Genomic DNA, 25,625 nt, shown 5'->3' with positions numbered 1-25,625 from the left:
TTAACATAAACTTGTAGTGACCCATAGTGTCTTGATGAGAATGTACTGAGACTTTAAAGGACTGCCGCAGCTAAACACAGTAACCCAAATCCTCAGCCAAGCCACACTTATATTCAAAACAGTTTGGGGGAAGGGAGGCAAGGTAAGAAGATTCTAACGCTACCTTTACCCTGTCTCAAGAACCGAAACAGTTCCCAATGTAACGTAGAGCCACCTCAGAGCTGCTTTAATTTGAGCCAGCTAGAGTGGTCTCATAGGGACAACTCCTCCAACCAAGGCTCATCCAGATTCCATTGCATTCCAGCCCCCAAAACACCTCCTGCATGGAGGGTGGATGAGCAGCTTGAACCTGCCTGAACTTGGGCCAAGTAGATTAGGCCAATAACTCCATTTGCTAATGAGTATTGTTTATGATTATTCAGAATGGGAGAATCAGATCAGTTAAAATAAGAATCAAGCCGCATGTTCTCTCACTGATTCATAAAATGGATGGGAGGGGCTATTGCTCCCGCTTATCATTCATGTGACCATTTCATAGGGACTTGCACAAGTCCCAACAGCTCTCCTCATCAGAAACCTCTCCCTTACCACCCATATGGGCCTACTTCCAAGGTGTGGTATTATTCAGAGTAAAACTGGCAGAATCAAGCCCTGAATGAAGTCCAAATGTCATTAAAAAAAACACCTCTCGCTTCTGTGGTTGTTGTCAGCTTGATACGTATGTGCACAGCTGTGTCCTTTCATTCCTTCTCACAGGTAGAGATTGGGGGATATCAGCTCCGGAAGGACATATAGTTCTAAGAATACACCTCATGGGCATAAAGAGGCCGGCAAACCCTTCTTGCTCAATTCAGCCTGCTCCAGAGGACTAGCACAAGAGCTATGCACTTCTTGAGTCCACTTCAGCCCCTCCTATTGTAACCCAGAGAGCTAGTTTAACGATATTTTATTTATCAGGAATGCAAGTAGGGAGACCAGACAGCAAATGTGAAAAATCGGGACAGGGGGTGGGGGGTAATAGGAGCCTATACAAGAAAAAGACCCAAAAATCGGGACTGTCCCTATAAAATCGGGATATCTGGTCACCCTAAATGCAAGAAACCTGCTGGCCTACACCCTGTAAGGCATTAGCTTATGTAATTAGCATGAGGCTGTGGGGGTCTCTGATCCTTAGCATGCCCAGCTAGCTCAGTCAGTGGAGCATGGAGTGTGAGTATTGTGGATCAGGGTTCCCAACCAGACATTGAACTGAATGACCAGAAATGATAACAGGTAACCGCAGGCAGTCAAACTGCTACCAGCCTAGGATATTTAAAGATAGGAACATCTGAGCAATACTATAGGATGTGAGTGAGACTCAGGTGGTGCAGAAGCCTGGTGCTGGGCCTTTGCACAAGTGTGAATGTCACTTCCTGAAACTTATGTCCTTTACAGACAGAACTATAGAATTCCGCAGCAATGATACAAACCCCTCCAGATTGCAACAGCCACAAGGCAATGCGAGGGGAGGGGTTTATTTTTAATAACAATGACAGCAAAATGTACAGTTAAATGTGTGATGTGCTATTTATCAATGCTATATACCAACCTAGCAGAGTATTATTTGCAACAAATGATTTAACCAGAGCTAAATCTCAATTCTGGTGTATGCAACCAGAGCACTAGAGATGAGCAAGCAAAGACAGATGGAGTTAAAGTTTTAATTTACATTCAAGAATGAAGCAGGCATAGGCTTATGTGGTATTATTATTAATATTATTACCATAACGCTGCTAGTATGTAAAATACCAGCATTCTAAGGGCATATCTACACTAGAACGTTTGGCAAACAGAACTTTTTTCAGTTTACAGTTCCTGCACACCATCTGGTGCTCAGTGCCTTGTGGATCTTTTCCCCATTGCATTGTAGGATGCCAGGAATGAGCTTGGGGTCATATTCCCACAATTTCCTTTCCAATATCCCGTATGTTTTTGCCATCCCATAAATTTTGTGACATTTTTTAAAATTCACAGGTTCCTCACAACACTTTTTCTCTCTACCACCTCACTGTCAGAAACATGGATCCTGCACAGATCAGAGTCCTCGTGTCTGTTTTAGAGACAGGTCACACAATTCTTCTGTATTTCCATAACTTCAATGACTACTTCTACAGCAGCAGCTGGAGGTGCGATAAGGGTGAGATGGGAAATGTTGAGGTGGGTGAATGGGTGACGCAGACATTGTCTAAAAACCTCAGGGTGTTACAGCATTCATTGACCAGGTGCGTAAGTTTTCTCCATTAATGAACCAAATCACATTATAGGCCTGATCTGGTAATCCATTCTAAAGTCCCTTCAATAGGTGTTTTGGGTGTATAGCATAAATAGGATCAGGAAATTTATAGGTAAGTAAATATATCTAAAATTATTTGCATCCTTTGAATTACAAAATGTGTCAAACATGAAAACTATTTCTGACACATTCAGATCTGTATTTTTTTTATTTTAAAGTTCACAACCAAAAGAAATGACATATACTAATAGTTTAGCGCAGCGGTTCTTAACCTGGTTTGTACGTACCTCTGGGGGCACGCAGAGGTCTTCCAGGGGTACGTCAACTCATCTAGATATTTGCCTAATTTTACAACAGGCTACATAAAAAGCACTAGCGAACTCAGTACAAACTAAAATTTCATACAGACAATGACTTGTTTTACTGCTCTATATATTAAATGATAATGTAATTCACTGTACTACACACAAGTTCGATGTCATTTACTGATGTGTGCAAGCACATTAATGACGTTGAAGTTGTCATGGTCTGTATGTAGTTGTGATGGTAAAAATGGATAGATTTTTAAAATGAGGAGCAGGAAGCAACGGTAATGACAACAGTGAACATTGTAAGAAATTGAAAATGACTGGGAAAAAAAAACATTGTCAGTTCTGAGAGAAATATATTGCTTTGGATTCACATCTACAAATAGTGATCCAACTCAAATGTTGTGTTTCCTTTTCAGAGAAACTCTATCAAATAACACTATGAAGCCGGCACATTTGCAACAACATTTGAAGACAAAAACACCCTGTGCATGTGGGTAAGCCAGTAGAAGTTTTTTCAAAGAAAGCTTTCCGAGTTCCAGACTTCCCAGCTTAAAATGAAAACAGCTTCAACTACTTCTACAAAAGCACCTGAAGCTTGATATGTAGATCATTTGGCCCACTTGACATCTGAGTTCAAGTCATATTTCCCCAACACTCAACACAACTCAGCTCAACTCGACTGGGTATGAAACCCATTCATTTTGTCAGATGTTAGCAGCAATAATCTCTCTGCCACTTAGCAAGAAAATCTTGAGCTGTCCTCAGACCGTGGTCTGCAAATGAAGTTTAATGACTCCACACTAACGCAGCTCTGGTGTTTAGTACAGAAAGCATACACTGACCTTGGGAACCATGCTTTGGATGTTTGTTCTCTTTTGGGTCAACATTTCTTTGTGAAGTCTCATTTTTTTCTATGCCTGGCATCAAGACAAAGAGCAGAAAGAGACTCAATGTGGGGAAAAACCTAATTGTTGCTGTCGCTTCACTGCCTCCCAGAATGACAAGGCTCACAAGTGAAAAACAAGCTCAAGTATCGCACTGAAATGTAAGTACAATATCTATATTACAACTGATTTATTTTATATGGTAAAAATGAGAATGTAAGCAATGTTTCAGTAATAGTGTGCTATGACTCTTTTGTATTTTTATGTCTGATTTTGTAAGCAAGTAGTTTAAGTGAGGTGAAACTTGGGGTACGCAAGACAAATCAGACTCCTGAAAGGGGTACAGTAGTCTGGAAAGGTTGAGAACCACTGGTTTAGTATATCGATCTTTTATGTTAAGGGTCTATGACCTTTATTCATACTATGTACCGTACTCTGCACTGTCACTGGGTGAAATTTCTGGCCTGTGTTATGCAAGAGGTCAGATTAGATGATGACAATGGTCCTATATGGATTTAAAATCTATACAGCTATGCATAATCCCCTTTTCTTCAGTAGGACTACTGCAGAGCAATGTGAGTAAAGGCAGCAGAATCAAGTTCAGAAGATTTATTTTTATTTCTTTAAGTACTCTGAAAGCATTATGTATTGACACATGCACTTCTAAAATGCACATTTAACAACCACTTTTTCTGTCAAAACACCTTCTTCTGCTCCAGAAATTTAACATGATAAAAACTAGTTACCTGATACATATGCTAGCGCTGCTTTGTGTGTTTATGATAATCTACATCTGAAGTACACACATGCCATTTTCTATCTTTCTGGGAGTTTCCTTTTGAAGAAAAGCCTCAAGGATAAGTCAGGTTATAAAAGCACACACAAAGTTTGTTTAGCAATTCCTGGGGACTCCAGGTAGAGCATTGAACAGTAAGTCACTTTTTATCTTATTTAGTGAAAGCTGCTGCTGAGACACTGTCATTGTGTGGCACAGTTACAGATTTATAATGAGAAAAAGCAATCAATACAAAGCTTTGCCTATCACATGGATTAGCCAGTCTAAGCTTTTCCCTTTTGACTTGTTCTAGATGCTTGGAATTTGGATTCTTGCACTTTTTCTGCTTGGTACAGCCAGAGGTGAGGCATAGGATTGATGTCGATTTCAATACAGCATTTCTATTCTGATCACAATAGTTTTCCTTTCCCAGGACTTTGCTCTATGTGATGAAGGTTCTATGTGTAATGACTATCTGAGTTTGCAGCTCATTTGTAAATGAGGGTGAGCGGTATGGTTTGCCATTCCCTCAGGAAGTCCCAGCCTCAGGTTAACAAGCAGGTTTACAAAACAGGAAGTATGGGGAGATTTATTTGCCCCCAAAATGCTGTTATCCTGGTCTTCTCTACAGGGCCACTAGATAAAGTGAAAGGATCTTTGTCCCTGCTTCCTCCCTTGTGCATCCAGATTAACATGGGCACAATCTGGCTGGCAATCAATTAGGTTCACATTGCGCAAATTGCCCATGACAAGGGACAGTGCAGAGCCAGGGTGGGAATGTTCCCCAGAGAGTAGATCAAACCATGTCAGGGGGAAATACATACACCCCACTGCATGCTGTCCCTATTCTGTGGGCTTGTGCAGAAGGCCTTTGCACCATTGGGGTGGATTGTGGCCTGGGGGGAGCAGTTGCTATGCTCTACCTAGGGAGGAGGGATAGCTCAGTGGTTTGAGCATTGGCGTGCTAAACCCAGGGTTGTGAGTTCAATCCTTGAGGGGGCCACCTAGGGATCTGGGGCAAAATCAGCACTTAGTCCTGCTAGTGAAGGTGGGGGCTGGACTCGATGACCTTTCAAGGTCCCTTCCAGTTGATAGGATATCTCCATTAATTAAAAAAAAAATTATTTATTTAAAAATTTAAGTTGTAGCTGACCTGAATGCAGGTTGCTGCGTTCAGAAAGCATCGAGACACCACTGGGGGAAAAGTGCTGTCGGGACAGAGTGTGACAATTAGAACCTACCACATCTTTTCTCATTCACATCCTAATAATTTGATCTGTGTACTACAGGAAAGGAAGTTTGCTTTGAAAGGCTCGGGTGCTTCACAGACAATATACCATGGGCTGGAACTATAGAAAGACCAGTGGCAAAGTTACCGTGGACTCCAGAAAAGATAAACACTCGCTTCCTTCTTTACACAAAAAAGAATCCTAATAACTTTCAAGTAAGACCTCTTGCTGTTTAAATATTGCAAGTGACATGTACACACAGAGCACAGAAACATCACCTTTTAGTGCTCTTGGCATTCCCAAGGCCAGTCAGAGAAATGGCCAAGTCTCCAATGTAGTCAGGAGGCAGCATTTTCTAGCCCCTCCAAAATTTCCTGTCCACCCTACCACAAGTTTCACTAAGTCTCAAGGGACAGAATTCTTAGTGGTGGAGGCAACAGGTGATTCTTTGAATAGAACCAATAAAGACTTTTCCAACCCTATGCAAACGACAGACTGAAGGCTCCCTCCCCAGAAAGGAGCGCAAAAGTCACCCCTAGCCACACTTCGCATTTTTCCTGTGTCTATTGAGAAATGTTAGGAAAATCTGTAGCACTGGAAGTTGTTTGGTGAGAAATGGAAAGGACACACTAACGGTGAAATCCTGGCTCCACTGAAATCAATGGCGAAACTCCTCAGCCCCTGTCCCGCAAACATACACGGACTTAATGTAACATATGTAAAGTTAAGTGCATGTGTAAATGCTTGCAGGATGTGGGCTTACATAACAACAGTGTTGTTTTCTATTCACATTGCTGTTTTGATAAGGTTTTTTATAGGAAATAGCTAAAACATTTACTATTTTAATATCTTCAACAGGAGATCACTGCAACAAATCCATCAACGATTCGCTCCTCAAATTTCGATCCAAGCAAAATAACACGTTTTATTACCCATGGATTTGTAGACCAAGGAGAAGAAAACTGGCTGTCAGACATGTGCAGGGTATGGTACTATCTCGATATTTTGTCATTCTCAAATCACTTAGTTCACATTTATGAAGGTATTGCTGTAAATTATTCATTTTATCTATGTCTAACCAATGCATATCGTGCCATCTGGGCTGATAAGAAGAGGAAAGCTGTCCACATCTATCTTTACAAAATTAGGACATAAAATGTTGTTCATCTGAAATCTATTCAGTTCTAGCTCCACTTCCAGGAAAAATCTTAAACAAAATGGGCCGAATTCTACTCTGTGTTGAAGTCAAAGGGTTTGTACAGACATAAAAGATAACAGAGTTTGGTCCAATTAATGTTTTTTCTCTGGTATACAAAAAAAAATGCAGTAAAATGCTGCTTAGAAATTAAGGAGATTCCAGGGTTTGTTAAATGGGGAGAGATCAAGCTTGTTGCTTCCCAGTTCTGCTGCTAACGAGCTGGATTAAGCTGCCAGGGTACAGGAAGGCTCTGAGGGTGGAAGGTCCACAGAGGAGAGGTGGGATGGCCCAGGACACTGGACTGGACCGTGATAGCTGGGGAGATGGCATGGCTCCTAACATTCCTGTTCCAATCATCTGCCCCTTTGATGCATTTTTACTCATCTTCAGAACCATCTCCTCTTTTCACATTCATACAAAATGTTTTTCTGCAAGTGAGTATTTGCAATCAGAATGGGTGAGCTGGCAGGGCAAAGCTGTGCAGTTTAGTCCTTTGTCTCAAGTCAGTAGCAAACACAGGGCTTCGCTAACCTTCTCCCTGTGCCGAATCCTCCTCCTCTCTCCAGCTTTCATCCCCTCCTTCAAATTTCCCATTGCTTGGTTCTAAATTACCTCAATCTCCAGATCACCAAAGAGGCTGGCGGTCCATTGATCACTGTTTGACAACCACTGACATACAGCCAGGTTCTGCCATCCTTATTCACAACAAGAAGTACTTTACTTGCTTTCATTGGCATTACTGCCACTTAATCCAGAACATAGAATAATATACAAACTATATCACAGCTGCTAAAACAGGGTGTCTTTAGCAAACCATTCCACAGGTCAGAGCAAGAAAAGCAAAACCTAATATTATGTGACAGATAGATGAGTGGATACTTTACTGTTTGGTTACTAAAACAAAACCATAAACTTGAAACCAAAGTAAACTGACAGCAGAAACTTATGTACACTCTTGAAAATATAAATTCATGTGTTTAACAAATACAGATCATATATATGTTTTTAATTATCCCACCTTTTAAAATTATTATGGAAAAATATACACTTCTAACTGAACTTATCATTTACAAGCTGTGTCTCCACATCATTTACGTAAAGAATCAATATATGAACAGAGCCCTGGTGTAATATAGGGGCTGTACTTGAAAAAATGTACAGGGAATTCATATGACATTTATAAGTCTCTGACTGTGTTAAGTAATCAGTGATCTGAACCGGTGTTGATAATATTTGCTTCTGTTCTTTTTAAATCTATATTTGCACCAGAGGATGTTTCAAGTGGAAGACGTGAACTGTATCTGCATAGACTGGAGTAGTGGGTCAAGGTGCCAATATACCCAGGCATCAAACAATATCCGTGTCGTGGGTGCTGAAGTGGCTTATTTTATAAATGTGCTTATGGTAAGGGATCTTCTTCTCGTTCCACAATAGGATTATAGTCATAGAGCTGCTGAAATGTATTCTAATCTAAATAGACAATCACAATGAATTGTCATATAGCCACCAAAAGACTCCTCCCAGCAAAAGACGGTTCTCCTCCTGATAGATTTTAAAGTCCTATCAACTCCCCCATAATACACAGAGTTTGAATATTTTCATGCTGCGATTACTTTTATGTACTCTTGTGGATGTGAAGGGTTGGGTAGTTTTAAAGATAGAGAAGTAATAAACACAGCAAATTATCCTTTCTCAACCACGAAAGCTATAGGACCTTCTTAAGGGATACCCATATAAAAGCCTACAATAATTGGCCATTGGATAGCAACAGCCACCTCCCAGGAGGAGAGAGCAGGATCCTCTCCCCAACCCATGAAGAAGTGTCACCTAGGTATGGGTGTTTGGGGACAGGTGGGATCTTCCCAGATGCCCCAGGGCCAGGGCCGGCTCCAGGCACCAGCCCACCAAGCTTGTGCTTGGGACGGCACCTGGAGGGGGGCGGCGCGGTGCTCTGGCTCCGGCCGCCGGGGAGAGCGGAGCCGCAGCGGGCTGGCCGCCGGGGAGAGCAGAGCCCCGATTGGGGAGAGCGGCCCGTGGCCAGGCTCGGCGCCCTCCCCTGCCGCACTGGGGGCGGGGCCTGGGGCAGCAAAAAAGCCAGAGCCGGCCCTGCCCAGGGTAGGGAGATGGGGTGTGGGTCTGTAATCAAACTAAGGGCCAGATGTTTAGCTTGTGCAAATCACATAGATCTACTGATGTCAATGTAACTCACCATTTTACACCAAATGAGGCTCTGGGAGGCATTTTCAAAGGCACAAAGGGCCATTAGGGGCCTAATTCCAGTTGAAAGTCAGTAGGAATTAGGCACCTAACTGCCATTTTTGCCTTTGAAAATCTCTCCCTCCGTCCCTAAATCTGATGACTTAAAAGTGCTTGCAACTAGGCCTGAGTGAAGCTATGAGGAGAGGGATGGTTCCTAATATTTTCTGAACTAGTTTGCCTCTGGCTAGTGTAAATACTAGGGGGCTGGCTCTCCATTGCACAGATGTAATTGACAACACAGGCTGCAAGGCAAATTACAAATCGGAATGGTGGTGTTTAGCACTCACATTGCACTGGTGCTCACTCCAACACAAGGTGCAAAGCAGTGGAGAATCAGGCCTTAGCAGAGTGTGGGTGTCCTACATAAGAGCAGCCATGAATTTTTTCCCCTTGACATTCATGAGTTGGCTAAAACAATGTCCACAGGACGCCAAATACACTTCCTTTCACTGTGGGGCTGGTGGATCCATGATTATCCACTGCCAAAAATCTCACATGTAGGCAGAAGTTGCAGAGGTTAATAATGCCTTCAGGCTGTAGTAGCAGCCACTGAATGGCTCTGTTACTGCTCTACACCCTGGACTCTGTCCTCCTTCCAATTCCATGGACCTCTGCTCTGTGCAGCCCATTTCTGGCTTTAGTTGTGTAAGCCAGAGCTTCTCTCTAGGCCTCATATTAGTGAAAATATAGATTCCCTTTTGCTACAATTGATGTTTTCCTCAGGAACAATATGGATACTCTCCTTCCAAAGTCCACTTCATTGCCCATAGCCTTGGAGCACATGCTGCAGGGGAGACAGGGAGAAGGAGGCCAGGCCTTGGAAGAATAACTGGTAAGTTAATGAATTATAGCTCAGTCTATACCAATGAAGAATTTGAAGAGAGCATTGTTAGACCTTAACATTACCTCGCGTTTTTTTACTAAAACAACTACAGTATCTGACTGAAGGAAAACCCTGCAGTGTAATGAACTGGTGTGGGTGTGTATGCATGCATGCACATGTGGGTGTGTTTGCCACTGCCCCCCACAGGATGGAATCAAAACTGCACAACTGGATCATAACCTCATATTGCTAACAGCCAAAATTGTGCCCTTCCTCAATAACAACACCCTCAGGAAGGTATTACCCAGGTGGGAATCTCCATAAGGATCTCTTCATGGTGTTCTTGCCCTAACTTTAATCTTTGGGGGAGGAGGTATATGCCCCCTGAAGAATGTCCCTGAGATCTTCTTACATCAGGGCTGAATCCCTGCATGAAGTGCAGTGGGCAGGAGATGGTTAGCTGCATGGGGTAGTGATCTGCACCAGCATCCCATCCCTAGGATATGTCTGGCCTCTGCTCTGTACGGCAGGTCCTCTTTGTCAGCTGTGCTCTAAGGATGGTCCCAGGGAGCATGGGCTATTCTGGCTCGGTACATAATGACTTAACACTGTGACATTCTGCGTGCCACTAAGGCTGCTCAGTGCAAACGCACAACAATCTAGGTTCATTTGACAGATTTTAATTTACCTGAACCAGTGTTAATGAGTCTGATTTTTCCCAAACCATTCGCCCAACCCTGTTATGACAATGCAGGCTTGACATGGCGATTCCCACTTTCCTTCTCCTGGCAGATTTTCTCCTATCATTTCCTGCTCTCATTAAGCCAGCTTGTTGTGCAGGTGCAGCAGTATGTCCCGTATTTAAGATCACCCACTGTTTGGAGGCCCGGCAAAGCGTGCTGTAGGCAGCACAGTAGTGAGTGGAGTTAATTGTTTGGTGCCATGGTTTTGCTGTCCAATATCTATTCCCAGAAAAGGATTAATTGAAATTGACGTAGCAAAGACAGAAGGTTGAACCTTCAAATGTAACCCCTTAATCTCCCTGCTTTGCTAGGTTTACATCAAAGCCTTCACATCTGGGCAATGCATTTACACACATTAATTTTAATTTGTTATTTTTCCAGCAGATTTTTTTTTTAGTTTAATTTCTTAGGTTTTTAAAAACAACAGGAAAACAAAAATGTGCAGTGAAACTGACCATAGCAACTGTTTTAGGGCTTGATCTTGCAAGATGCTGAGCACTCTGGCCCCAATCCAGCCAACCATTTAAGCATGTGTTTAATTTAAAGGATGTGAGTTGTCCTATTGGTCTCAGTGGAACTACTCCAATGCTTAAGGTTACGCACATGCTAAAGAGCTTTGCTGGAGCATGGACAGAGCGCTCAGCATCTTGCAGGATCAGGTTCTATGACCTATTAAGGTATTAGGGCAAATCCTAACCCCCTCTCCCTTAAGCTCCTTGGATGCAGCAGGCTTGAACTGCAGTAGAAATGCCACTGTTCCGTTGTGCAGAGGAGAACAAACAGCATCACAGAATGTGCAAAAGGATTCCACAGTCACCTGCATAACCCCAGTGCAATGCTCCACAGTGGCTATCTCCGGGGGATTGTGCAAGGGGTTCATAAGTGGGCGGGGAGAGTGACACCAGCGTGGCCATTGAGTCTGCCAACTGCACAGAGTCACTGGCTGCAAAACCTTCTTTGAATTAAAAGAGAGAGAGAGCACAACCGTCTGTGGCCACTACTACAGCTCATGGGCCAGAGTAACAGCTGCAGACAGAGTGTTCAGTGCCCTGGCTCTGGGTTGGATGGATGGGCGGAGGATTCCCTCCTTTCAGCAGTCACATAGGTGACTCACACAAAGCTCCTTTATTCCAGGGCTGTGGCGTTCATGTTTTATGAATACAGTCCAGACAAGCTGCAACTTGACTATGTTTAGTAGTTATTCATTATGCCAAGAGAGCTCCTGCATAGCAAACCGATCTATCACGTAATACACATTTACTTACCTATTTCTGAAAATACAGCTAATGTATCCCCCGGACTTCAGTGTCAGGCTGTTTTACAGACATATTCAGCACTCACCTGGACAAGTTCTTTGTTTGGATTCCTTGTTCAGCACACAGGCCAGACCAAGGGGGATGTGCATTAGGCAGAAAAACTGCCCCTCATACACAGAAGCCAATTTCAGATGTTATTAACTCAACTTTTTTCCATTTTAGCATCTTCCAAAGAGTCTGGGCCTGCCAACCCCTGGACTAGTAGTCTGCAAAATTCAACTTAAAAACAAAACTAAAGTTGCTGCCCAGGGAAAGCATCAGATACCAGCACAAGATAATAAGCACTTTGTAATTTACAGGATTTTACAAGCACCTGAGACAGATGCAGTGAATGAGAAAGAAAATGAGTCTCAGTTTTATGCTAATATCAAAACTAGGTGTCTCAAGTTAGGCTATGTCAACACTTGCAATTGAAGGACAAAACTTCTGTCGTTCACAGCTACTTAAGCCCCCCATCCCCTGAAAGAAAAAAGTTTTGCCGCGGCAAGTGCCTGTGTGATCACCCGCGTTGTCGGCAGGAGCACATTCCTGTCGACAATGGCAAAAGTGCCGACACACAGTGTTCACCCTGCCTGACTTTTAGCAACACGGCCGTCTCGCTAAAAGCTGTGTAATGTAGACATGGGCTTAGGCTCCATAATCTGTATCTAGGCACCTAAATAAGCATCGTGATTTTCAAGCATGCTGAGTACCCAACAGCTCCCACTGACTTCAAGCACTTCTGAGAAACAGGCCATTCAGGATATGGGTTTAGGAGCTTCACTTTTAGGCACTCTTTAAAAAAAAAAATCTTAACCTAAAAGAACAATCTATGTTGCAGTTGTTGGAATTCAAGAATAAACATTTACAAGGCCAGATCCTCAGCTGGCATGAATCGGTATAATTCCGTTGACTTCAATGGAACTACCAATCTACACCAGCTGGAGATCTGTCCCACGGTGTTTACCAGTGCCGTAACTAGGCATTTTAGCGCCCGGGCGAGCACGCATATTTGCACCCCTACCATTTTTTCACCCCATTTTACCACCACCCCACAGCTTTGCTTCCTGGGCTGTTACCCTGCTCACTCTGCTATGGTTACGGCCATGGCATTTACCACTGAGAGATCGATCATATTAAATATTTGTTAGCGACTCCAATTCTGAAGTGAATAAAACTATGTAGCCTCCATAGACCCATCTTCAACTATATACAGTAGTATAGCTAGCTAGCTATATTTATGTGCACGCACATTTAATTGTGGATATATTTCTTTAAGGACTGGACCCTGCTCAGCCTTATTTTGAAGGTACTCCAATTGAAGTCAGACTGGATAAGACTGATGCAGCCTTTGTTGATATTATTCATACTGATTCAGCTCCCACAATTCCATATTTGGGTAAGTTTCCAGCTGCATTGTATTATTATTATTATTGATTTGTCCTGTGGTAGCACCTAGGAGACCCAATCACAGAATATGACCCCATTGCAGTAGGTGCTGTACAAATACAAGAAAAAACAAAAAATAAACACACAGAAACAAAAAAACCATCAGTTCTTGCCTCAAATAGCTTACAAACTATAGCCCTATAGCGTTATGTAGAGCTGCTACCAGGAAATACATGACAGTATTTAAATTAAAATTTGCTTACCCCTGTTACAAACATTGCAGGTTTTGGAATGAGCCAGGCTATCGGACATCTTGATTTTTATCCAAACGGAGGAATACAAATGCCAGGATGCAAGAAGAATCCTGTTTCACAGATTGTTGACATTGATGGAATCTGGGAAGGTAAATATGTTAAGCAGATGATGACTTCTGTTGAGGGTCAACATCAAAATGTATTGAGCTAACATAGCAGCAATCTTCTTATTTCTATTCTATTCTTCTATTTTTGATTATTTTCTTTACGAATGCCAACAATTACAGCCAAAAACAGTGAAACTGATAGTATGGTCCAAATGTACTCTGGGGGACACGTTCTGGTAGAGGGATCAAAGAATGAGTAGCATGAAGGTTTTGCTTTGGGAAAAACATGATGGGGTTGAGGATTGGCGTCTTTACCTCCAACCATCCAGAGTGTCTGCATTGTCAAGTAGTGGGTATCCGTACAAGGTTGGGGGTGAGGAACAATAACAACAGTTCCTGCTCCCCTTCCATGTGTGTTTGGGCTCCATGGGTCTGCAAAGACCCAGATCCCACCAGCCATGTTCCTTCAAGGACCTTGCCTGACCCACTCTTCAAACTATCCAGCTTTGGATCTAATGGAGCAAGCTTAACTGGAGTTTATTGTAAATAGTCCATCATGCTGCCAAATACCCTGTTTCCCCGAAAATAAGACATCCTCCGAAAATAAGGCCTACTTACAGTTTTGCCTCTCGTTGTAATATAAGGCATCCCCCCGATAATAAGACCTCCCCGATAATAAGGCATCCACCGATAATAAGGCATTTTTCATTTCTGAAAAATAAGACATCCCCTGAAAATAAGACCTAGCGCATCTTTGGGAGCAAAAATTAATATAAGACACTGTCTTATTTTCGGGGAAACAGGGTAACAGGAACAAACTTCAGTGTGATTGTTCCAGTGCCCCTTGTACTGTTTCCAGGTAACTCCACAATAGAAACAAATATTCATTAATTGGTCTATCTCATCCAAAACTGGTTCCAGTTATCTACTCAGAGAAGCAAACCCTACTCAAACTGTGCCAGAAGTTTAGCTCTGGAACAACAACATTCAACTTTGTTTCTATTATGTAGTCACCTGGCAGCGGCACTGGGTGGGAGTGGGAACAATAACATTCATGTCTATTTCTGCTATGGGATCTCGGGCTTCAATTGTTTTGTGAGCTTTGGCAGCTAAATTCAAATGTGTTTCTATTCTGTAGTTACCTGTTAGCAATTTGGGTTGCACTGGAACAATGTAATTTTTATGTCTATTATTAGGCAGTTGGAAAGAGTTTGGTGTATGATAGATCATGCACATTCAGATTTGTTCCTTATTTTGTATATTCCAAATCCTTTTGTTATTATTATTGTTAAGAATCCTGTAGATAGTGCCATAAATTTACACTGTACCTGACAGAACATAAATAAAACACATACCCTGCCCCCCAAAAAACTTGCAGTCTAAGATCCCAAAACTGCCAAAGGATCTGCAAGCATGAACCTTTACACCTTTGGGAAATCACATTGCTAAATCAAAACATACAGTAAAGACAACACCCCAGCTATAGCAGACATTTATTTTTTCTCTCTCATAAAACCTGACAATTTTCCAGGGATTTCTTTCCTAGCTCTTTCCTACATTATTATGAGCACCTTAAAAATTATGATTCTATGAATCTCTTCTTTGCAATTACTGGCCTATTTCTGCAGTCTTTACTCACAAATTCTTGCCTGTGTAAGCACCGCAGGATCAAGCTCTCTATTAATAATGATGCACAAAACTCCCTTGCACTTAATTACTTCTTTTTTTAACCTAAACCCAGAACATTTAAGGAATTTCAGTACAAATAACATATTTAAAATAACAACACGCCCTTCCCCCGCTCCTCAAATAATCAGGTGGTCAGATCCTCAGTCTGCATAAATCAACATTGCTCCAGGAAATTCAGTGTTAAGGAGGACATAATACTTAAAACAAAATGCAGTGTGTTCTTTTATATAATGATAAGGTGAACTGTTTCCTACAACGGCCCTTTATTCATATTTGTGGGCATTAATGCAATTAATCACACAATGGGGGGCTACTCATGTGAGTAAGTATTCACCAACATGATCAAGGATTGCACAATTGGACCCTATGTTTGTTACACATCTGCATTTTACACGTTCTGTACTGTGGGCATTTCACAAAGGGTAAATACAGTCACTGAAGAAATAGGTCTCAAACTGCGACTCAGGTGCTGCCCAGAATTGTGACAATGTAATGTGGGGATTTACAAATAATTCAAATGACATGATCAGTTCAATACCACGATTCCAATCTGAATAACAACCAATAACCTTGCAGTACGATATGTAATAAGAGCTTCTTTCCACAGGAACTCGTGACTTTATTGCTTGTAATCATTTACGAAGCTACAAGTATTATTCTGACAGCATCATCTCTCCCGATGGCTTTCTAGGATACACCTGTGCTTCATATGACATTTTTCAGACAGTAAGTCATTCTCGCATCCCAGGGAACGAGTGTCTCTTGTCTGTGCATCTGCATGCTGTAGAACCAGAGTTTATTTGGCTCAGGCCACTTTGCACTGCATGAGTGCAGGCATAAGGGGAAGGAAGGGGTGTGCAGGGACATTGGGGGATGGGGATGAGGCACAGAAGGGGCATGGTGGAGCAGAGTTATGCCTGGCTCTACAGTGACCTGAGGTGCCTGAGAGACCTCATGCCAGTGGCATACGTTAGAGCTGCTCCTGCAACCTCTCACCCCGCTGTGTCAAAGAGGGGCTTAGGCAGGCTGAAGAATCTGCCCCAGTAATTATTTATTATGCATATCCAAGGAGAAGTGAGCACAGCCCCCATATTTTAGCATTTTGCCTTGCAAATAATTTTGAAATAAAATAATTTACCTTAAGGTTCAGTGCATGCTCAGTGACTCCCCGATGACCTGAAGGAATAAATACAGACGGGATGTGGCCTAAAGCCACTGCCTTCTCCTTTGTCCATAGCTCCATCTATGACCCAGCTCTGTTAGCTAACACTGTAGCAGGCTCATCAACCTAGCTATGTGGCCCACCTACCACTAGAGGGGAACAAAGCTCCACGCGCAAGGGGTAAATAACAATAATACCTAGCACTTACATAAACCTTTGCATCGTCAAAGCACTTTACAGCCACTCATTAGATGAGCCAGGGAGAGCGTGATCCCCATCTGCAACCCTCATTCTAAAGCACTGAGTTTAAGAGGGGGAACTTAGAGAAATGGAGATGTCTCCTCCTAGCGAACACCAAACTGTGATGAAGTACAAAGGAGACATCCATGCCTCCAAATCCATGAGGTGCCAGACACAGCCCTTCCTCCTCCTGCCCTTTCTAGGGCGGCTTATTTCAAGCTGAGTTAGAGTTAGCCCATAGACATGGCTTAGCAGCATTTTTCTGTGGCCAAATAATTTTTTCCTGTCTCCTTGGGATAGATCCTCATTAATTGGCACATGTATTTCGATTAGGAAAACTGCTTCCCATGCCCCAAAGGTGGATGCCCCCAAATGGGTCACTATGCGGATAAGTTTAAGGACAGAGTTACTTCTGGGATCCAGAAACTTTATCTGAACACTGGAGAGGCCAAGGATTTTGCTCGTAAGTTCCTACTTTTTTACTTGCTTTTACTTACACGTGAGCACCAACGTAATTTAAACTATTTCCCTCTCGCTTTAAATTAGTTTTACTGGACGAAGGTCCTTACCATGGTGGAGGAGCAGAGCTCCATACCATCATGCCCTCTCCCCTCTCTGTCTTGACAACACCAGTCCCAGAAAGCCCCCAACATAACTCCATAGGTGTAGTTTAACTTCTATATTTTGGGGGACAGCTCCAGTCTGGCCAATGGAGCTATGCATGTGTGTGGGGGGGAGCAAATTCCATGCCAGCCCAAGGCTTACAGTTTGGGGGTGAAATGCCCCCTCACCCCCCCCAAACTATGCCCATGCATAACTCTTTCCCTTTATGCTGGGGGTAGGGACACAGCTGGAGTAGGGGGTAGCATAGCCAGCTTTCTCAGCTGTAAGTCAACGGAAAGTTCCCCTAGACAGAATACTCCTCTGGCCGTCGGCTGCTTTAAGTCCTCTTTGCCCTGCTTATGGGCCAGAAAATCCAGTCCTCACTCTTCAGTGTTGTTCCTTACAACACCCCCAAGTTGTGAATAGATACTTTCCTGGTCAATATGACATGTGATATGTTCCTTCTATCACATTATGGATTATTTTTCACAAATAAACACAAGGTCCATGAATTTCCTCTGCCTTGGCTCTTTGTGTAGTCATTCACACTGTGCAAACTGGGAATAAAATGCTACTACCAGTGTGAGTGGAGAATTGTGATTTGCTAGGGTTTTACACTCATTTTGCATGGCTGTAAATGACGGCAGAGTGTGCAAAGCATGGAAAAGCAGGCTCCTAGTATTCTCCTATAAAAACATTCTATTCTATTGTATTCTCGTCATTCCAATCAGGCCAGGATTTAATATTGAGCTCAAAGTGAAGCAACGGTCATGTTTTTCCTCTGTTTTGTCTCGAAACATAAAGTACTGATAGAAAATGAAAAGTAGGCATGTTGTGTTTGTTTCTATGTGGGTACAATCTAATTCATTTTATTTCTGCTGTGTAGGTTGGAGGTATAAAGTATCTGTGGCAATTGCTGGAAAGAGTAAAGTGAGTGGGTATGTAAATATTGCCCTGTACGGAGCTGGAGGAAACACAAGGCAATATGAAATTGTTCAGTAAGTTCAGTATTATAATGATAAATGAGCTTCTCTGCTATTAGAATATTTAATTCATCTATTTTTAATTAATGTTTCTTCTTAATCTATAGGCCAAATGCTGCTCTCACATACAGTGGTGTAAATCCATATTAACTGTATTTACTCTGGATTTATATCAGAAGAAGAGTTAGAATTTAGCCCTACTTCTCTGATAACTATAAGGATACAAGAACCTGGGGCTAGATCCTGATCTCACTTGCACCATGTAACTTAACTGAATTCTAAAATAATACTATGGATTTACACTAGTATAATTCTGATCCCTTATCTTTTCATGTTTGTAAAATGTTGTATCAGTTTATGGTGCTATCATAGGCAGTGCTACCAGCTCGGCCTATAATCAGGATTGCCTGACACTATCTTTTACAAAACCCTATTTTTGTGTGCTCATTACTTTGCCAAACTTTAACCATTTCTGCTGTTAAAGTTTGGCAAAGTAACGAGCACACAAAAATAGGGTTTTTTGTGTGCTCAGGTGTCAGGTGTCTGCCTTGGACAGAAACACAGGCAGATATTAAATTTCAACTAGAATGGTTCAGGTGTTTCTGAAAAAGAGATTAGGGAAAAATACAGTGTATTGCCCATGTTAAAAATCCTTAGAACCATTTCGCTGAGAAGTTCTAAGGCCTTCATGCTTTAGAGCAGAAACTTTAACTTTACCAGTGGGGTCATCCTGGTGTCAGGAATGTGACTTTTGCCATCTCCATGAAAATTCATCCACATTTCTGAAAAATCTCAGTTTGCACATGCTTAGTAAAGACCTGTTAGAGTTTGACGTTAAATTCTCCAAAGAATCCATCTGCACTGAGTATACTCCAGCCCCTCACAGCTGCTATCTGCGACCATATTGTGCATGCATCATCCCAACAAAGCTAGTGAGTATGCTCTATCCCATGGCTGCAGGGGCTGAACAAGACTTTCCCTGCAGATGTTGCTCTAGGCAGCCAGGGGCCACTGTGGTACCAGGCACAGGAACTGGGAGTAGGGACACTGTGTCTGTTGTACCCTCAATGCTCCCTTACGGCTGGCAGCAAGGAGGAGAAGGAAACAGCCTAATTGGAATGCAGAGATGTGAGGAGGTGCAAGAAACTGGGAAAGAACAGGGGAGAGGGGGGTGCTGGAGCCAAAGTGCAGGGGATGGATGGGGGTAAGGGGCAGGGAAGCAAAGAGGGAGGGAGCAGGAGCTAAGGGGGTGGAGGTTTGATGTGGCAGGGCAGGGACAGAGGAAGATGGATAGCATGTGATCAAGTGATTTAAAAGAGATAATATGCAACTGTAAAAAGAACAGGAGTACTTGTGACACCTTAGCGACTAACAAATTTATTTGAGCATAAGCTTTCGTGGGCTACAGCCCACTTCATCGGATACATAGAATGGAACAGATAGTAAGGAGATATATATACACATACAGAGAACATGAAAAGGTGGGGGTTGCCCTACCAACACTAAGATGCTAATTCATTAAGATGAGCGATTATCAGCAGGAGAAAAAAAACTTTTGTAGTGATAATCAAGATGGCCCATTTCAGACAGTTTGACAAGAAGGTGTGAGGATATTTAACATGGGGAAATAGATTCAATGTGTGTAATGGCTCAGCCATTCCCAGTCTCTATTCAAGCTTAAATTGATGGTATCTAGTTTGCATATTAATTCAAGTTCAGCAGTTTCTCGGAGTCTGTTTTTGAAGCTTTTCTGTTGCAAAATTGTCACCTTTAAATCTGTTACTGAGTGACCAGAGAGGTTGAAGTGTTCTCCTACTGATTTTTGAATGTTATGATTCCTGATGTCAGATTTCTGTCCATTTATTCTTTTGCGTAGAGACTGTCCGGTTTGGCCAATGTACATGGCAGAGGGGCATCAATTTAGGATTGAATCTATTTCCCCATGTTAAGTATCCTCACGCCTTCTTGTCAAACTGTCTGAAATGGGCCATCTTGATTACCACTACAAAAGTTTTTTTTCTCCTGCTGATAATCGCTCCTCTTAATTAATTAGCCTCTTAGAGTTGGTAGGGCAGCCATCACCTTTTCATGCTCTCTGTATGTGTATATATATCTCCTTACTATCTGTTCCATTCTATGCATCCGAAGAAGTGGGCTGTAGCCCATGAAAGCTTATGCTCAAATAAATTTGTTAGTCTCTAAGGTGCCACAAGTACTCCTGTTTTTTTTGCGGATACAGACTAACACGGCTGCTACTCTGAAACCTGTCAATATGCAACTGTGTAATCTGAGACTGTATCATAATACATACACCCAAAAATGCCAAATTAAAGTTGCGTGAACAGCCTTAAATCTGGTATTTCCTAGTGCTTGACTTTGGAACATTAACAATGCTCTTGAACTTTTTGGGGGTGTAATTATATATAAACTTAAATGTGTGCTGCCAAAGAGTTTAGCGTGAGCAAACTGGACTTTTTAAAAGAGCCTAAACTCCCTTTGAAGTTGAAGTTGTAGATGCCCAAATGCCCTTGAAATTCAGTGGGACTAAGGTGCTTTGCTCCCATAGGCTCTTTTGAAAATCTCAGCCGTGATGCACATTGAATAAAGCTATGCATCGCAAAGCATTGCAATTTTCTGCTGCAATGAGAGTTTATTTTGATTTCCTGAGTTAACAATCTTGTTCATTTTTTGTGCTAGCAGTACAAATATGTTAGTGCTGGATTACTATTTAGCTGGCATGGTTAGTAATATATTATGCTGCCATGGAAATTTGGAAGGGTAGTAGATCTAATGGGAAGATATTTTAAGTGATTTTCATTATAAATTATGTTCAGCTAGATTCGATTTAGATTCTCAAGGGATGCTAACAGAAGGCACAGCTCTGACACAAAGTACTTACCAAATAAATTCTGCTTGATGGGCAACCCACACATATACTTTGCCAATTTGTGTCTCTCTTTGTATCCTTTCCCGATGCTAGGGTGACCAGACAGCAAATGTGAAAAATCGGGACGGGGGTGGGGGGTAATAGGAACCTATATAAGAAAAAGACCCAAAAATCGGGACTGTCCCTATAAAATCAGGACATCTGGTCACCCTACCCCACACCCATTCCCATGCATTCTCTGTGCCTGGAACTGCCTTCCTAACCCCATTCGCCTTGTCACCTCCCTCTTCTCCTTTAAATCGCTTTTCAACGCCCACTTCATTAATGAGTTCTTTGTGCAAGTAAATGGAGCTACTCTGGATTTATGCCACTGTAGATGAGAGCAGAATTTGGCCCCTTGTCTCTAATGCAAGAAAAGGCCTGGTGTGCTAAGAGCAGTCAGAGAAGAGCTGCACTGAAAAGACTACCCCAGGATTGACTTCTCCGCCTGACATTTTCCAGCCCGGCATGGAGTTTCTTAGCCTTCAAGAAGTCGTTTTTTTTGTTTGATTCTTGCTAGAGCCTCCCCTTTCCCTCAGGCTCTCCCTGCATGACCAATCCAACCATGTCAGAGACTCGGTGAAAACATGGGTGTCTCCTGGCTGAGTCTACACACCTACATTTTGTAGCACATATGGCACCAGGCCTGTGTTTTGCAAGTGAACTGAAGATAAAACAAGTCTAACATATGTGCAAAACACAGCCAAGACCCAGCCAAGCCTCAGGGCACTGCGTTGTAACTGGATCCCCTGGAACACCATATTTTAATATAGGTGAGGTACTGAAGAACATGGGCATGCCAGGCAAACATCCCTTTGGTCAGTAGGTAATGCATTCTGATGAACACTGATTTCATATGAGGACAGGAAAATTTCATTTACAAATTTTTATATAACATGAACGTTTACATGATACTGAGGTAACTGAGACAATAGAATGAGTTACCTAGGGAGGTGATGGAATCTCCATCCTTAGAGGTTTTTAAGGCCTGGCTTGACAAAGCCCTGGCTGGGATGATTTCGTTGGGGTTGGTCCTGCTTTCAGCAGGGGGTTGGACTAGATGACCTCCCGAGGTCTCTTCCAACCCTAATCTTCTATGATCCTTACTCTTTGACAAGCTGAAGGCCATGTTTATTATCAATATGCTACTATAGCTACTCAAACAGCTACACTGTATTGGTAATTAATATTAAACCTCACTGGACATTATATACTTTTGTTCTTGAAGGGGGACCATCAAACCGGGCGAAACATATGCCAACTTCATTGATGTTGAACTTAATGTTGGGACAATTACTAAAGTTAAATTTCTTTGGAACAACCATGTCCTAAACCCAACCCTACCCACACTGGGAGCAGCAGCGGTCACAGTACAAGCTGGAGAAGATGGAAATGTGTATGTATATTTATTATGAAAATCTCAAATTCTTTAGGAACTACAAGGACAGCATGACATATGAGGGTAGCAGTGCTTGCACAAGAACAGCTATTTAGAGTATTAAAATAAAAAAAAGAGGAAAAGTTTAAATTTCCTTCCCCACAAGATACCGATGTAGCTTACTGGTACATTAAATATTTCTGTCAGATATCGTCAAGGAAAAATTATAAAAACATCTGGATTTGGTTTCAACAAGAGCAAAGTTTTTGTATAAGCCTCTGTGCTTTGGGTAGGAAAGATTAACTTAACTGTGGCTTAGGTAATCAGCACAGCTCTTTCCAGACATCAGGCTATTGGGTACTACAAGTTTTATACTAGAAATGGCCATCAGTGTTTAAAACTGACATCAGGGGGTCTGATCCACTGTCCATTGAAGTCAATAGGAGTCTTTCCACTGATTTTAATGAGTGTTGGATCAGGCTCTGGAAGAGTAAGAGGTAATGGTCATATGTCTTCAGTTCCCACAGACAGAGCTAGTACTTATGAATTGTGATTAAAAGGCCTGATCCAAAGCCCACTGAACTCCACTGAAAGACTCCCATTGACTTAATTGATTTTGGATCAGGCCTTAAGACTGTAGACTGTAGAAGCAGTGTACTGCATGGCAGTTACTGATTGGAAGGTGCTCATTAAGTTAATTCTTTTAAAACAGCATGTTTCAATCAGTTACCCACCAATGGTGTTGTGTTACCTTTTCTGCCCTTCTGAATGGAGACACAATGAAGTGGGAGGTACATTCAATTGGTCATGGTTATAATTAAAAAAATCACACAGCTAAAGTCCATTCACTTGAAACAGAGATGTGCTGGGGGAATCTCAAGCAAACCAAAATGTTCATAGCCCAGCGAACTACGGTACAGCAGAGCGTACAAGTCTACTTCTGGTTTTTGCATTCCACCGATCAACATGCTGAGGGATACTATTTCCATAAACGTCCCCATCAGCTATTCTATTTATTCATGACTTGGCATACACCGAGCAATCATCATCTCTCTAATGCTGGTGGCATGCAAATTCAACAGGAAAGGTAGAAAACCAAAGGAATGAAGCCAAAAAAGAGAGGCCAACCAATCAGGATGATTAGAGTCCCTTGGTGGGTTAGCAGGAAATAATATTTCACATTTAGCACCCAAAGCATTTGCTTGTTCTTTTGTGCCAATGTAACAATATTCTATCATAACTTTGTCAAAAGCAAATTAGGGTGGCTTACTCTATTAAAAAAACACTGGTACAATTACAAAAAATAAATAAATCTAGACACATTAAAAGCACTTTACGTATTTTTTCTCCTCAGGTTTAATTTCTGTGGCAGTGAAACTGTGCGAGAGAACGTTCTGCAAACTCTTACATCTTGCTAACAACATACAAAAATGTCAGCGCTGTCTGTTAATATTAATAAAAGTTGATAATGCATAACTATCCCACTTGTTTTATCATCATTATTTGTATTGTGGTAGAACCCCAAAGGTGCTGGCCGCTATGCAAATATACAAGAAGACACACTCCCTATGTGGAGGGACTTACAATGTTCAAAGATGCAAACATAGGGAACAAGGATACAATACATAAGCATAGTGATCAGGGAGGTTGTCATCTGTTAAGGAGGTGAATTGTTTGTCTCAAATCAGAAGACATACTGACATAAATCCTGATCTAAGTTACTTCCATGTGACCCCACTGAAGTCTCTAGAGCTGCACAGGTACAACTGAGTGCAGAGTTTAGCCCAGCTAATATTTCCACAAACGGATAGAAGTCTCACATTGCCCAATGCCTAAAAACAGACAGAGTCTGAGCGTCCAGAGAGGTCACATGGAGGCAAGTGAGCACGGACTAGCTGTGGATGAAGACGCGAAGGAGAAAGGGTGTTTGTGAAAGCATAATTTTTAATAACTCTTACAATCTTGCTCCATACGGGCACTCATAGTCACACAGGATCCAATACTAAGCTGGCTTGTGCAGACAGGCACAATAGCCCCTTAAGTAGTGAGCGTGTTCCATTGTGGTCATACTGGTGAGTCAAAAAAACAGAGGACCCATCCAGGGGAATCTGCATCCACTTGCCCACTGAGCATGTGACCTCCACAGCCGGTCTCCACAAGAAAACAGAACAAGAGATGAACATGTGTGAGGGACATGTCTACTGGGTACATTCATAGCACATACAGCAGCAGAGTGGCTGCTACTCCATCTATAATCAGCAGTAGCCAGACACAGCCTGGTTGCATGGACACTGTACCCTGCAACATGATGTCAGGGCTCATTGCATCTTGCAACCTCTTGACATTGCAGCACCTGCTCCTTTTTATCACAGTGGGGCTGTCCTACAGAATCTAGCTCACAAATTTCAGTGACTCCTCCTAGGGCACCTTCTACAGGGATATTAACTTCCTAACGTTGAGAGAGATTTTCGCCTTTGTTTTTCATTCCTCATAGCTTGGTATAAGGAGATACTTGCCCACACTCTTGTTTTGACAGTCATGATATTCTCAGCATTATCCTCTGCCATAGCCACTCCAGCAGACCATATAATTTTAACAAATACCTAACAGAATCAGGACATTAAAATTGACAATGGTATAATAAAAAAATCCTTCTTTAATAATGAACTGGAACAGCTTCCACCTTGTTTTAGCAGAATAAAAATGAACACTTTACAAAGCTGTTACATAAAATGCATTGTTAAATGAACAACAAATTACTTTCCCTTTTGCTAGCTTTTAATGCTAATGGTGCTATTTATTCCTGACCTTTTGAAATATTAGATTTTTTAAATGACAACATAAAAAGAATTCTTGTTTGAAAACGCAAGTGACTTTAAACCACATGTTATTACTTCTAAGTATAGCATGTGCATGCATCATTCATTTCAATGTCCCATTTATAGCTAATTGGTATATATTTCAGTTGACATATATTGTTCTCTTGCAAACGTGTCAAATTCCTTAACGATGTCAGTGACAAAAGCATAGTGCTTGGGATATATAAATTACGCTCTTTACCATATAATCACTCTTATCTATTAGAAATGCTCTTTGTGACAAATC

General features: G+C 42.0%; 1 protein-coding gene across 1 annotated transcript; it reads left to right on the top strand.

Annotated features, from left to right (window-relative positions):
- Nucleotides 1–1,717: 1,717 nt before the first annotated feature.
- LOC101934095 (inactive pancreatic lipase-related protein 1) lies at nucleotides 1,718–23,992 on the top strand. The gene is made up of 13 exons (XM_008166316.3): nucleotides 1,718–3,628; nucleotides 4,556–4,604; nucleotides 5,532–5,686; nucleotides 6,330–6,455; nucleotides 7,939–8,073; nucleotides 9,652–9,760; nucleotides 13,069–13,188; nucleotides 13,462–13,581; nucleotides 15,836–15,954; nucleotides 16,964–17,093; nucleotides 18,120–18,231; nucleotides 22,371–22,538; nucleotides 23,875–23,992. The coding sequence occupies exons 2-13, from the start codon at nucleotides 4,556–4,558 to the stop codon at nucleotides 23,936–23,938; spliced, it is 1,407 nt and encodes a 468-aa protein (XP_008164538.2). The 5' UTR covers nucleotides 1,718–3,628; the 3' UTR covers nucleotides 23,939–23,992.
- The last annotated feature ends 1,633 nt before the right edge of the window (nucleotides 23,993–25,625 follow it).

The sequence above is a fragment of the Chrysemys picta genome, chromosome 7 (assembly GCF_011386835.1).
Source record: "Chrysemys picta bellii isolate R12L10 chromosome 7, ASM1138683v2, whole genome shotgun sequence".
Lineage (NCBI taxonomy): Eukaryota > Metazoa > Chordata > Testudines > Emydidae > Chrysemys > Chrysemys picta.
Note: the sequence above shows the minus strand (reverse complement) of the source record. Positions and strands in the feature narration are given on the sequence as shown.